General features: G+C 44.2%; 1 protein-coding gene across 2 annotated transcripts in view; it reads right to left on the minus strand.

The window, feature by feature from the left end:
* ERI3 (ERI1 exoribonuclease family member 3) overlaps nucleotides 1-15584 on the minus strand; it is a 128104-nt gene that overhangs the window by 96992 nt on the left and 15528 nt on the right. For both annotated transcript variants that reach the window (XM_054286029.1, XM_054286030.1), the window contains exons 3-4: nucleotides 7247-7363; nucleotides 1117-1176 (exon numbers count right to left, since the gene is read on the minus strand). In XM_054286029.1, coding sequence (XP_054142004.1) covers nucleotides 1117-1176; nucleotides 7247-7363 — 177 coding nt within the window. The remainder of the gene's footprint in view (nucleotides 1-1116; nucleotides 1177-7246; nucleotides 7364-15584) is intronic.

Raw genomic sequence — 15584 nt, forward strand, 5'->3', positions numbered from 1 at the left:
TCACCCATCCAGGCAAAGAGGGCTCTCCCTCCTGGGGGAAACAGGCTCATGCATCCATGTGTTTATGGACAAGCAAGCCTGCTGTACACTCTCTGGAGAGCTGGGGGTTTGCACGGATGTGAGACACCTCCTCTGCAGAGCACCATCTTCAGTCTCATGTCACCAACACAGCCTTTCCTGCCAGGGGTCAATGCTTCTTCCTGTGACTGTACAACATCTCCCTGAGTAAAACTCTCCAGAAAAGCAGCATCCAGCCTCTTAGCCACACTCCCTTTGGCTGGCACGATCTCCCAGCCAGCCTCACATGAGCCTGCCTGGAGTTGGGGACAGCAGTGGTAACCTTTCTAAACTCCCTGATGTGAGTGCCCATCAAATGCTGTCTCCATGGAGGATTTTAACACCTTTAATTTGATTTCCTCAGATAAACAATTGTTGCAATTATTCTGATTAGGAACAATTAGGTTACACAGCAGTGGAAATCCTGACAGAGATGACGCATCAAACACCAACCTGCAGCCCAAGTAGGCTCTGCTTGAAGAGGTTTCCTTCCCTATCTGACTACCAACAAAAGCTATTGATGGAGAAATACTTCCAAGTTAATTAAGCCTTAAATGCTCCAGGAATTCCACATTAAGCAGAAGGTATTATTAGGGCTGTATCTGCATTCACACATCCTTTAGATTAGATTTCAGAGGCCTTTTCTTTCTATACTACATGTATTATTGAGCATTTAAATAGGTAGAAAAATAATTTAATAAAGTGCTGAGAGAGGGGAAAAGAAATGAAAGCAGAATCTCCAGGAGCAGTGGTCTTGAGCAACGTCTTGGTGCTTTAAAACTGGCTTAAGAAAGAATCGCCTCTTCTCCTATCTACTGGCAGCAGTTTGGATATCTTGTCAGCACCCTTGACATGAACAGCTGGAGATGACAGATCAATGGTTCAATAATCTCAGCAGCGTGTCACCAGTGTGACAGCAAATGTTATTCTAATGAAGCTGTAATCATAGTCAAATTACGCGGTTCGATTCTCAGCAAGGGGAGGGTGCAGGGAAAGAGATGAAGAGGGGACTACAAGACCAGAGGTCAGAGTTTGAGAACTAAAGGTTACTCTGCTTACCTCAAGCACTTGCTGGAGGCTTGGCTGCCCATCCACCATGCCTTGAATAATCCCAGTCAGCTGAAACAGAGACAAACGGAAAGCAGTCACCAGAGCGGCACTCAAAAGATCATTAGAGAGGTCTACTCTCCTGTCCATCTTTCTGCAACCAAAACATGCTCCTGTGACCCACAGGGGTGATGATGAGGAACCAGCCACAGCAGAGTGACCCTGCTTGCTCCCCAGCCACAGGCAAGGGCACAGCTCTATCCCAAACACAGAAATGTAGTGGAGTTCCTACCCACACCACAAAACTGCAAATTCTCAGCATGGCAGGATCCATTTGGGGACCAGTATCATACACCAGCATGATGCCCTTTTTCAACATGCCCTTCAGCAGTTTTGGTGTAGCCTTGATGTACACAGGCAGTGGTGACTACCAAGGTCTCTGGACATTCCTCTGCTGTCACAGTGACACCACAATTTCAGTGTCAGATGAACCAAACAGAGAAGTATTGGCAAGTGAGACCTGGAGTGGACCCAGTCATCCTCCCCTGAGCTGGGCAGACAGCATGTCCATGTTCCCATAGTCCATCACAGCATTCCTCAGCTGTTCAAAATTGTATTCAAAATAATGGAATGAAATCTGAAGAAAAGCACTTTCTTCCAGAGCCCTGTCTAGTCTGTTTTCCAGTAGGTTCCTCAGAAGAGGTCCTGCCAACAGATACTCCTACTGACGGCTCCTAGACTGTCCAGCTGCTCAAAGCTAAACACATGCATTGAAAGATGCAGTCTCACAGGCCTCTGCCTGTGTCTGCCCAGGAGAGCTTGAGGCACATGGAAAACTGATAATTTTTCTGTCTGCCTTCCAACTGACAAAACTGTCTTTTAACATATTGAATATTGGAGTTCAGTAGCTTGCCATCAATGCACCCAAGTAATTAAAAAAATCATTATTAGAACAAGTGCACACTATGGGATTTCACTTCATATGGCACTTTCCTGAAGCTACACATCTCACACATTTTCATAAAATAAAGGTCAAGCACAGCCTAGAAGCATCCGTGCCTCTGGAAGCCACAGCATCCAGCTGAGAGATACTGATGGCCACACCATCAGCCAGGAGTAACTGTTACACACAGACCAGCTCAAACTACTTGTACAAGATAAGTCCTCTCACAAACCAGAGGGCTCTGCTTTATTAAGTATGTGGCAACTGAAGGAAGCTAAATGGTTTCTATCTCTCAGTTTCTTTGGCTGCTTGGCTTACAGCACTAAACTTGGAGGACAGAAAAAGAAATTATAATAAACTCCAATTAAACTGTAATTACATTTAATGAATACCAAATACCTGACTCACTGAATAAACTGTAAGTGGAAAGATTATTTTCTCATAGTGACTCCATGAAATGGCAATACATACCTTTTAGGGGAAGTATTTTAATTTTAAGAATGCAGAGTTCCTCTAGGTGTGTTTCTCAAGTTCATCAAGCCATTATGAAGTGGAATTTTAGGAAAGTGGAGGGACATAGACACTCTTTTGTATTTGGGAAATTGTTTTAATAATAATCTCTATTTTAATTGTGTTAACAGCTGCTACCTACAGACTTCCATACTCTGAGAAGCAAATAGATTTGAGGAACGAATGCATGGCTCTTTAGAGCAGTTTTTAAAACTCACTGGTGTGGTTTTTGCTTTTCTTGCCATCTTTCTCTCCATGTGCTCTTCTGGCAGAGGTGGAAGGTTCACCTATTGCTAAGTGCTGGTTCTGCCTTTCAGACAGCAGCTCAACCCAAATCTCTGGAAGTGACTGAAAGGTGTGTTCAGAAAGGAACACAGAATCATAGAATAGTTTGTTTTGGAAGGGACCTTTAAAGTTCATCCAGTCCAACCTCCCTCACAGTGAGCAGGGACATCTTCAACTAGATCAGGTTGCTCACAGTCCCATCCAACCTGACCTTGAATGTTACCTCTCTGGCAACCTGTGCCACTGTTTCACCACCTTCAATGTAAAAATCTTCTTCTGAACACTTAGTTGACTAGTTAAAGCCATTATTCCTTGTCCTGTCACAATGGGGCCAAGTTGAAAAGTCCATCTTATAGGCCCTCTTAAGTACTAAAAGGTCACAATAAGGTCCCTTGGGAGTATTATCTTCTCCAAGCTGAACAGCCCCAAAGCTCCTAGCCTTTCCTCACAGGAGAGGCGTTTCATCCCTCTGCTTATTTCATGGCCCTCCTCTGAACCTACTCCAAGAGGTCCAAGTCTTTTCTGTGCTAAGGATGACAGGTGACCTTTCACTATCTCAGCCAGTACTGGTGCAAATGGTTTCTACCATTGCAGGCACCCTCAGGACAGTATCTGTGGATCACTGCAGCCCTGATGCCATGGCAGGACAGGGTATAATGGACTCACCCAGACATTTCCCATCAGGAGGAGGGAGGGATATGGAGGCAAATGCAGAGGTGCCACCAAGAGTCACTGCTTATTCTTGCCCAAAACTCCTTCTGTCCTTCCCTGCCAGGCTAGCAAAGCACCAGCCTGTCTGTACAAGGACACATTGCCAAGCATACACACACAAGATTCATGCAGCAGAAGTCACACACATGAATACAAAGGAACGTATCTGCTCCATAGGTACATTTCAATGCAGGTCAGAGTGCTCAAACTGGACCAGATTTCTACTCTCTCATCCTTTCTGATACTTTTTGTTATCAGTTATGTCCATCTACCACATCCAACCTAGTGCATTGGATCTCTGCAGCATTATCTGGTCTTGCAGCTTTGAAAAAGTATAAAACATAAAACTGCAGAATTGTAAAATTTCACTGGTTATCCCAAGAAGTATGAGGTACTTGGGAACATAAGCAAGCTATAATGCCTTTATCTTTTTGTATTTTTATTGTCTACTCCTTCAGGAAAAAAATCAATAAAAATTAGTCATAAAAAGAGAGCCAACTATTGTGAAAAGATCTGTACAAGCACCTTGCACATAGAGGGAACCTCTCCTTATGCTCCTGGCAAGAACTTTCTTGGGCACCAGAAAAATCATCTGCATCTTCCAACAAGGCATGATGAGCTTTATACACCTAGTAACAGCTTTTAACAACTTTTCCACCTAAGTATTCAGCTCTCCCCTCACAATAACCAAGGTTCATGACCTGCTCTTTCACAGAAGCAGGTCTGGAGAAAGGGGACGAGACGAGGTCTCAGAGTGGGCCAGCACTGGAAGACAGCTCCTGGCCATTGATGTGGGGAATTGGATAAACATCCTGTAGCCAGGGGAGAGCACAGACACACCAAAAGGTAAGCAAAGCGATGTCTTGAGGGAGGCAACAAGCTCTCCATCCTTCCAAGTACCCTTCCCATGCTGTGCTGTTGTCTTCAAGAAGGAAGAGTGATGGAAGAGGTAATCCAAACCCAAGGAGTAATGTCAAACAACCCCAGTAACCCTTCCACACAGAGTCTACACCAAGCAGCTCTACTGCTTAGCAAAGGCAGGGGGGAGAGGGGAAATCAGCAGCAGCACAGCAGACAGGCTCCCATGTAATGTCAACATCAGTGCTTTTGCTAGAGAGTTTATCTGGGAAATCATCGTATTTCTACTCCAAGACAGTTTGCTGATTACCTAAGCACTTGTCTCTGGTGTACTATCTGATAATCAGGCCTGGTCTTTCTTTGTAGACAAAGAGGCCAATAAATCTCAACCTTTGTAAGTAGAGGTGCCTAGACAAAGCCCTTTACTGGCATTTAGCAAAATTAGTATTTTTCAGAAAACATAAACCAGCAGAAAGTCGATAACAAGTGCTGGAGCAGTTCAGGCAGCAGCTCTGCAAGAGCACATCCTGGCTGTGTCCCTGGGGTCTCAAGCAAACCTACACCAGTGGCACAGGGATGATTTCTGCACCTTAGCAGCACCCCACTGTTTAGTAAGGTTCACCAGTGGCTCTCAGGGTAGGGTTTCAAACTCAGCTCCATACACAGGCCCCAGGAACAAGCACATCTCCAGCCACGATCCCACTCTTGGGGATCTGTAACAGGCCAGGGGACTGCCTGGAAGCCAGGAAGGACAGGGGCCATGCTGGGCACCCCTACAATGTAGGGGTGACCAGGAGCCAGTGACATCACAGCTAGGATTAAATCCTAATCCATGCTGTTAACAACAGAGGACTTGCCAAACCTGGTAGTGCAGCCTTTTTGCACCATTGATAGACACAGGTGGGGGTTCTGCAATCATTTTGCCTGCTGGCCTCAGTACCGCCCATTTTCACCCAGCTCTGGGCTTGATGCCAGACTGAGGTTCATGGCAGAGTCCGCAGCAGAATGCTGACCTGGGACACCTGTGCCCATCCTGCAAAAGCACAGCCATCACAGACACACAGACACACTCAGCTTCACTTGCTTCGATGCTCCACACAGGAGACACAAACACCTTGTCTAGACCCCCAAGAGCAAGAGAAAACCAAGAAACCATCACTGCAGTACAGGAGCATTAGATGGGCTGACTGTTGGTCACAAGGTCATCATCTAGAGAAGCTCTGAATGTCCCTAGACTGCAGCAGGCTGGAGGCTCTGTTCAGCTCACAAAACTGAACCACAAGCACACAGCAAGCAACTCATGCAGACTCTTGTGCAAGAACAGAGCTGCAGTCTTTAGAAACAGGGGAAAGCATGCAACAGAGACATTTCCAGAAAAAGGAGTTTTGGTGGGAGTTAATGAGACAACTTCTCTCCAGAATTTAGGTGACTTGCAAGGCCAACATTTTGGGCTCAGCTCTAGAAGATGACGTTATCTTTAGCAAAGATCAGGTGCAGGCTGTGAGATTTATCACATTTGTACAAGCATATGTCCAGCAAGTCTCATGGGGACAAGGACAGCCAAAGTAGTTGCCCAGCCTTCTAGCATTAAGGTTGCAAAACCATTTCCATTATAACCCTCTGTTCTCACACATTTATAGGTTTCTGAAAGCTCTTCTCTGGGGAATAATGTTTTCTGGGCTTAGTCTTTTTTGGTTTTTTTAAGTTTAAATAAAATACCTTCAGATGGTTTTGAGTTACAGCAGAATAAAAATAAGTATTTGTTTTTACAATGTGAAAATATGGAAGGGGCTGGTTGGTTCTGGAGGGGACTCCACCTAACACAGAGGAGTCATTTTTCATCAGGCTAGTACAGGTGGGACAAGCCCTCCACGGGCTTAAGCCTGTAGCCACAGAGGCACAGGAAAACACATCATGGTGTTGATGACAAGACAGGGACAGAATGAAGAACTTGAATACACTGATTCCCACAGTCAGTATTTTAGTGATTGTGCTGGCCAAAATTGAACCATTGGACTGACAGGAAAAAAAGCTCAAAGCAAAAGGAACCTAAAGTTTCTTTTGGTGATTATGGCAAGGAGGGAAAACACACTTGGAAAAACAGTTAACTTTTTTGGCTGAATAAAAAAAACAAAACAAAAAAGCCACTCCAAATCAACAACAAAACCAAACCCCTGCTCCTCAACTCCTCTGAACCATCAGGGATCACATTTACCACCTTAATTCCGTATCTGGGGAAAGGTGGCCACTGCTCAAAAGCAGCTGTCCTCAGCAATGAGAGTAAGCAAGTAAAGAGCAATCATTTCAAGTGGCCCACAATTACACCATCAAAAAGAAAGTCTTAAAAATGCAAACATGTATTATCCTACCACTCTGAAGGACTCCCCAAATCCTAACATGCAGGTCCACAGGAGAGTCATTTAGTGCCTCTGAACCACACATCTGCACAGCACTGTCTTTCCTCAGTCCATGCTCTCTTCAACCTCCCCCACCACAGAGGAGAACAGCAAAATTTCAAGAGCCCATAAAGAAGTTACAGGATTTTGAACATCAGCTAACATGTGTTTACTTGGTGGTACCCAATTCAGACATTTTTTGGATGTAAATACAATTATCTTAGTTAGCAGATCACAGCTAGAGTCATTTATGAATCCAAACTGATGTCTTTACACATTACTGCAATAACAAAAAATTATTCTCTTTGTCATAAACTCAAGGCTGGCATGACACGCTGCCTTGCAGCTGCACCGTGAAGAGGCGACCTGAGTCCCTGGTGCAATGGAAACCTGCTTCCCAGAGAGACTCTCGGAGCACCAGGGAACCTTTGCACTTTACCTCTGTACAGAAGGGCGTAAGCTGGGGATGCACCACAGGCTGAACATACATGTGAAAGGTGGATTCGATCTCCATCGTCCTGCCATTCAGCTTCAGGATAGGGAATTCGATGATTTCCTGAATAGGGCAAAAAGAAAAGCAGCTGTTCATTTAAAACAAACAAGAAATGAAGATGGAAATGATCCCATCAAGCAAGATGGCCTGATAGTCCCAAACAAAAATAAACTCAACACAAAGCTCTGCAGAAGTGGGAAGGTGGTGCCAGAGCATAGAGCACATCCAACACCACCAGAACAGATGAGGATGGTGCTGATGCTCATTGCTGCAGGGACAGGCTGCAAGGAGGTCTCTGTGCTCAGCACTGCAGCTGCACACATCACTGCCTAAGCTGAACCCAAGGAAGGTGGTCTCACACCAGTCCCATGTGCTACCCAGAGAATATGAAGCTGTGCTCACAATGGGCTCACAGCTGTTTGGCAAGGACATGGCAGGGGCTGTGCCCTCCCCAAGACCAGTCTCAACCCTTCCAGCCCACCATCCTTTTAGAGGACACCACCACACAGACAACAGGGACTACTGCATGAAGCACCTCCTTCTCTGGAGAGGCTGAGGAGGACTGCCCTCCTCCACCAGACTGGGAAGAGGAGCTGAAAGCTTCCCCCACATTCATCCCTATGGGATACAGCACAGTAGCAAGCCCTGCTTCATTTTCCTCTTTGTAGCCAATTTATGCTGATAGGGAAATAAAAACGTTCCTTCGTCAGAAGAATGTTCAATTATTTGAATAATCAGCAATCAAAAATTTACATGAACCTGTTAATAAAAAGTTTAAAAAAATCCAGTTGCGATGGATTTCTCAATTATTAAAAAATATACATGAAATTAAAAAAGCCACCCACTGAATAAAAGCGATAAAATCCTTTGTGTTCACCCCCCTCCTTCTCCACTCCCTTTCTTCCTTCTAGTTTAATGTAAGAGGAGAAGTGACAATTTGTTTGGTGTCTTTAAAGAATAATTTGTCTATGTTATTTAATAGAGATCCATGGCACCAAGGTTCTGGAGTGCAAATGAGCCTGCTGAGTGATATCCATGCAACAAGCCTCTCAAATCACTTCTAGAGAAAAACAGAGAGAGGGAGAGAGAATAAAAAAAATATTGCTTTTTAATATTCAAAAACAGTTTGCAAAATTTAATCAAAGCAGAGCAAAAGCTAACATTTTTACCACTTTGACATTTTTATTAGTGCTTTCATAAATTTTTAAAACATGAATGGAATTAGTTTAACAACAAAAAAAAAACTGCCTGAAAACATCTGGAAGAGACAAATAAGAAATAATAAAAAATGGAAAAAAAAAATCCAACTCCTGTGAGTAAAATTAGCATGTGAAAAATGCAGCCGCTGCAGAGGAACTAACACACTTTTTTGGAGCGTGGTTGCAACCCTCATGACCTGCAGGCGGAAATTATCGTGAGGTTACACATATGAGCTGATGACATCACCACCCCACCAGGCAGCAGGAGGGCAAGAAGCTGGGTGGGTAAATGGAAACAACAGATAATTTAAATAGCCAGGAGAAACACCCAATTTCCATGGTGGGCAGAGCCCAGAGACAGAGCAGAGCAGCTCCCCAGTGCAGCAGGGCACAGCCCAGACCAGGGCACATGGAGAGCACGTGCTGCTGAGATGGAAAGTTAGAAAAAAATGTAAAAATCAAATAAAGTGTTAACAGTGTGGAAATGCCCAGGTGTAGACATTGAGCAGTGAAGCTGCACAGGATGCATGGCTTAAGCATTTCCTCATGGTCCGCTGTGCCACTCCCTGTGCACGCTGTGCTGGATGAGGCAGAGTGGATGGATGGGCACATCCTTCCCTACTGCCATACCACCCCACTGGGAGTCACCAAGTTTTCCCAGGAAAGAGAGCAAACTTGACCCACGGGCTCTAAGGCAAGGAGAAGGCACACACCAAACACTTCAGTATTAGCCAATTTGCCTGTTGTGGTGCAGCCAAACTCAGCAGCTTCAGCCACCCAAGAGGACCCATGGAAACCCAAGAGAGTAAGAAATGCTGGATACAGCTGATCCTTCCCTCAAAAGGGCCACCACAGACCACAGGCTCTGAAAGCAGCAAACTTGTGTTCAGAAGGAAAACAGACTGCAAAGTTTGAAGTCAACAGACAGGCTGCCATAATAGAGCCCGGCTTAACCTCAGAATAACACCATTTCATCTTTCAAACGGGTCTGGGGCATCTCACTGCCCCTTAGGCCTGCATCCCACCCAGAGGGTGACCATGGAAGCAGGCAAGCTCACGGCAAGGCAAGGCAAACATTTCCCCTTCCAGAGAGGGACACACACCGGCTGGATTTCAGAGCAGGGCTGTGCTGCAATGCTGGGATGTACCCCAAGGGACCACAAACATCCTCAGGGGCCATCAAGTGGCTGGATGCAAAGCCAGACTGAAAGACAGCCTGCTGCTGATCTGATACACAAAGGCGTCCTCGCCTTCCAGAACCAAAGACAAAAAGCACTTCCAGGAGGGTCGGATTAAGACAGACGGAGGAAATAAAAAGCCATACTTTAAAAATGTGGAAAATTTAACAATATTCAGAATTACTGTAGGTCTGTGGGAAGTGCCTGGCCAGGAGCAGGGGTGGAACCCCAGAGGCAGCTAGAGCATCTTAGGAGAAAGTGCTGCCACTCCCTTGGGCTTACTGGGTCAGTTTTTGAAACAAGTGGTAAGGAACCTTTCCCAAAAGGCAGTTTATCTGCACGCTTCCTACAGTGGAGATTTTTCCAGTCTCTGGCAGTGTTTGCTCCACTGGTATCTAAGGCAACAGATACCAGCCCCATGAAATCAGCCCCACTCCTCACTAACGACGTTAGCCAGTCCTGCAATGAAATTTAACCTGTGACACTGCTGTACTTTTCATTTAAACTTTCATTTGGAGAGAAGCAGTGTTTGGAGACCCTGCAGTTTGTCCTGCTAATAAAGACAAGTGTTGGGACCTTTAAAGGTGCCATTCATCTTTTGCCTTTATTAAATTCAATTTTCTTAAGCCCATGATACATCATGAAATTAAGAGTTGACATTCCTGCAGAAACAAAAATATCTATCAAACATAAACAGAAAGGGGGGAGAAAAGAGGCCTCTATTACCAAGAATTTATGACTTAAAGTAGATCTGTTTCCACTTTTTTTTTCTCTCTCTCTCTCTTTTTTTTTTTTTTAACAAGCATATGGTTTGTTTTAGATATCTGAAATGTTATTACAGATCTAGAATTTCATTAGTAATTATTATGAAACGGTGAGCACTTAGACACTCATACACACAACCCCCCAAGAGACTGTGATGCAGGAAGGCAGCCGGGTGCTCTCTCATGTTTCACAGCAGCCCAGTGAGCTCAACATGCTCAGCTCCATCTCCACCATTCAAGGACCTTCCCTGCTTCCTCCCAGGCAGGAAAGGTGGAGGGAAGCAGCATGAAGGAGTTAAGGGCAGAGATTCACTGACACTTCCTTTCTTCTATCAGAGCCTGATCATCCCCAAGTGTTACCTTGAGATCCTCACCTATATCCACTCCAACACTGAGTAAATGTTCCAACTTTGGCAGTGATTTGTGCCAGCAGCATTTGGGGCTTCTAAGCCTTCCCTCTGCCCCCACTGCCAGCTTTTCCTTATAGCACAACCAGGAGTTATGGATGTGCTAAAATAATGCTGAGGGTGTCCAGAGGCTGCAAATAGCCGCGAGCTACCAGAAGAACAAATGTACTCATTTGAATTTTGCGAGCACTGCAATTAGGTATTTTATTTAGCACTGCAAAGTAACTTGAAAGGAAATCCAGGATTCAAACCACCACCAATAAATAAGCGGCTTTTTATTTTCCTTTCATTGTCAGAGAAGTTGAACATGTTTTCTGTTGAGAAATTCTGCACAAGGCTCCCAATTACAGGCATTTGCATTTATATTGTTGGAACACAGAGCTTCTAAAATCAATATTAACACGCTTAAAGAAAAAAACATCAGCACCCTGTCCCTCCCCTCAGCTGTGCCCCCAAACACAGTAACAATAGGAACCTACAGAGCCAGAGGCTTATACAGATCCATTACCAGGTCCACTCTCTTTATAACACTCCTACATTTGCTATTCCAAGGTACTCTAAGCAAATCTATGTGACAGCTTCCTCAGAACTCTTGTCCTTCAGAAAAACCAAGGGTTTAAAAAAAAGTTCCAGGTAGAAGTCTCCTGTGTAACCTGGCTGTCCCTAGCCAGTGGGTTGAGCAGCAGCAGGGTAACTGTGGAATGGCTAGGGACTTTCTTCTAAGAGGGATTTGAAAAATTCATAATGGCATGTGAAAGCATTGCTATAAACCCAGTCCTTCCTTACCCAATTGTCCTATACGAAACTGCCTTCCCTTTAACACCAGAGCAGGGATGCACCAATTCAGCTGTCTTGATCTTCTTGCTAATAAAAGAAATGAACAAGCACAAAACTATACTTGCTAAATAATTTCCAGTCAGAGAAGAAAGCACCTGAAATTACCCTAATTCCCATAGAGGAAGCTTATTGCTTATCCTTTTTGCTTATCATTATGGAGAAAGAACAAAGTGCCAGCAAGAGCTTCCCAGCTCTCAAAACCTTTTAATCCAGACACCTATGTACAAAGTGGACAGAGCACGCTTCAGGACACAGTTATACATTTGAGGAGGACCGTATGGCCTATTCAGTTCAAAAACTACCAGAGAATAATTTATCCCTCACTCTAACCCCCATGTGAAGAAGTTTAATAAACACAAGAATAAAAGATGCCCATAAAAATCAGAGCTGACTGTTCAAAATGCAATAAAAACAAGCAGAGGCTGTTGAGAGAAACGGATTTTGTCTGATAAGGAAAAGCATAAAACTTCTTACCAAAAGAACCATTTACACCTTCAAAAAAGGTAAGGGCAGAAGAGACAAGGGAGTGTCTGTGGAGGGACAGAGCTTAACACCAGCTCATGTTGTTCAGGGATGGTTTTCTCCCCCTCTTCTTTAAAGAAAAAAAAGTCATTTTATGCACAAGGAGCTTATTTCTTAAACAAACACTCGTGTTTTTGATTTACACCACGGGCTGCTCCTAAATAATTTATGGCGGGTTAAATTTATTGCACAGCCCTGGCCGGCTGCAAATTCGAATTGCCAAATAATTAGATTTTAGGGCAATGCTTATAAATTATCCGCCGATTTGTCCGGACTTGTTTGTCAGTTGCTTTGTGCTTCGGGTCATCTTTGGCATTTCGCTGTTTGTGTTTTAATTGCTGATTTACACTTTGACAGATGAGAGTTGATGCCTCCAAGATCGGGGAGAGGGTGTGGGGGCGTTGAAGAGCAGAGAGAATCAGAGCTTTTAAAGCCTTGTGATTTTCTTTTTTTTTCCAAGGCAATTAAAATCGAAAAGGGACATAGTAAGGACAGCACTAGCCTAACAGATCTGCCTCCCCAGTTTCCATCCTCTGCCTTAATTATTATTTTAACTAAAGCCATTTCCAAGTGAGCAGCCTTGCACTGGCCCTCAGGGGCAGTAACCAAGATGACCTCATAGGTCTTTTCCCCACTTCTAAATTTTTATTAAACTAACCAAAACAAGTACCATAAAGGCAACACCTCTCCAGTGTGGAACAGCAGGACTTCTGCTGAATCAGGGCTATGCTGGCTTTCCAAAGGATATCTGCCTGCACACACACTGTGGAGCCTCTCAGTGCCTCAGTCCTGGCTAAGTTACTCTGTGTACTGATTAAACCTCTCAAAAGGTCTTTGGGGAAACAGCTGACCTCCAAATTTCTTTTTTCCATCACTACCTAGCTTAAAATACACATAAGCATACATCTAACAAATTGATACATTTAAAAGTACTACTATATCCTAGAAAAGCATGAAGGGAAATACACATCAAAAACAAAACACAAGAGAACTGGTGGGAATATGGGAAGATCATGAAACACTGGGATAGGATGACGTGAAGAAAAATTCTACTCTCTGATCATTGATTATCCAATATTTCTTCTTCCCCCTGCTCTCAGGTGAATCACACTTCCTACCCCCAACACTCAGACACTGAAGCCCAATGTCAAAGGCTAGATTTCCTCAAAGATAAATGTTGAGTTGCATTTTGGGTTCTGCACTGACATCAAACGTGGCTCTTGTTTCCCAGTGCTGCCTTACAACTCTGAGGGTGAGGGACCATTTCTCTTTCTTTAATAGAAGCTGAAATCCCCATCTAATCACATGCCTCCAGGAGCTTCAGCTTTAAAAGAGACATCTAGTCCATGCACCTGCCTGAGGGCAGCATCATCACCCCCTAAATAATTTCTGACTTTGTCTAGGCTGTTTTTACCGACTCCAATAAGAGAGACTCACATACTCCCCAGGCACTCACTCTATCCTCCTGTTTCATTAGTCTTATCATTGGGAAGTTTTTCCTAATGTCTCATCTGAATTTCCCTTGCTGTTGTTTAAATTCCCAACTGTTCTTCATACCCACAGCAGACACAGGCCAGAACATTGCCTTCCTCATTTTTGCAACAAAGACCTCATCTTATATACACCTCTCATCACTGCATTAAACACAACCCCAATGCCATCCAGGCTGCACTCACAGCTGCATTTTGCAGACCCCTGATTCTCTTATTCTCACTGATTCTGTTATTCACTGTCTTGAAATAGTATCTTTTTTTTCTTCTAAAGAGTATGGAATACAAAGTGAAGGGCTTCATCAGCTCAAGTCCCTTCTTAAAGGGCCAACAAAAGGAAGATCCACATCTCACAAATGATGCTTTTCTCCTAAACTTACCACTGTGGTCCTTGGGAGTTTTTCATGCCTGCCATTGCACCTGAAATCTTGACAGCAGGCTCACAACCCATGTCCTGCCATTCATAACAAAACTTCCAGTAATCATTTTCTCCCAGGCTGGTTCCTACCTCTCACCACCAGCATCATCTTTCCCTGCCAAAACTCACTAAGCTATTTTGATCTTTCCAGCAGGACCCAGACATCAAGAATAAGGCAGAATTTCCCTCTTTTCACACATGGGATGAGAAATATAGACCATCAGACATCAACACTTCAATGTGTTTCTTCAAGCACTATTGACATATATTTAACCACCCAGAACATCTCTACTGACACAGCCAACAACAATATAAGCTTGACAGTTTGGGGGAAGTTTAGCACTCAGACCAAGTTAAAAACAGCACACACACACATTTCCAAGTATTACCTTTCCACTGCAAGATGGCAACTACACTATATCCTTTTTCACATCCACTCCTCTCTATGGCAGACAAACAGCCTGTGCAGTCCCTGTTGCAGAATTATCAGATCATTTCAAGTCCCAACCTCTTCACCTGATATTGAGCAGGACAAATGATCAATGTTCCCAACGACACTAAAACATCTGGGATGGGTAGAAAGGGCACATTAGTGCATGTAAATGAATACCCAGGGTTTTACAGACATCACAACTAGCTGCTGATGGCAGCACATTTCTGCCTGACAGAAAGGAACTAAATAATGTTATGAAGAGTTATTTTGCCAGCTAACAAGTGCACAGATCAACAAAGACAACACAGGGATGGTTGCACAGCAAGCTTGGCATAAAGGGGGAAAAGCCCACAAGATTTAAGCACGTCCTGTGTCCCTCTCACTAAAAGAGCTGAGCTGCATTGCTTCTTTATCAGGAAGATTTTGTTCAAAGTTAAGACAAGATCACTTTAACACAGCAAAGACAATTTCCCAGGAACCATGGCAGCCTGAAAAGCATCATCCCCAAGTAACACTAGCTGGGCACCATGCCATGACAGAATACTGCCTAGTTTTCAAACATTATGCTGGGAATGATGCAAAATACTTCCCATGCCTCAGAGGCTGTGAAAGAGCAGCAGGCACACACCGAGCATCGAGAACCACACCAGGCCATGCACACGGCAGGACAAGCACAGCAAATATACAAACCTGGATATACTTCACATCCCCTTCACTTCAGAAATGCACATGATGGGAGTATTTCAAGAAGCACACGTAGCCCTCATCAGTGGCTTTATGGAGAGGCAAACATTCCAGCACACTTGCACATTCCTGAGCCAGCTTGGATCTTTTTCTTTCAGGGTGACTGCCGCTCAACTACTTTCTGCTGTAACAACAAGTCTACTTAACTTTGCAACTTGTCACCTAAACGATGTGTAATGTTTGCACAGCTAAGGATACAGTGTTCAAACAGCACAGGTGGGAAATTGCACTCTGGGATGCATAACTGATGCGGGGTCTCCGCACACTGTGAGGGAAAGGGCAACATGACTGA

This window comes from Melozone crissalis, unplaced genomic scaffold, assembly GCF_028551555.1.
Source record: "Melozone crissalis strain CALT ecotype California unplaced genomic scaffold, PUWL_Pcris_2 ptg000045l_1, whole genome shotgun sequence".
Classification (NCBI taxonomy): domain Eukaryota; kingdom Metazoa; phylum Chordata; class Aves; order Passeriformes; family Passerellidae; genus Melozone; species Melozone crissalis.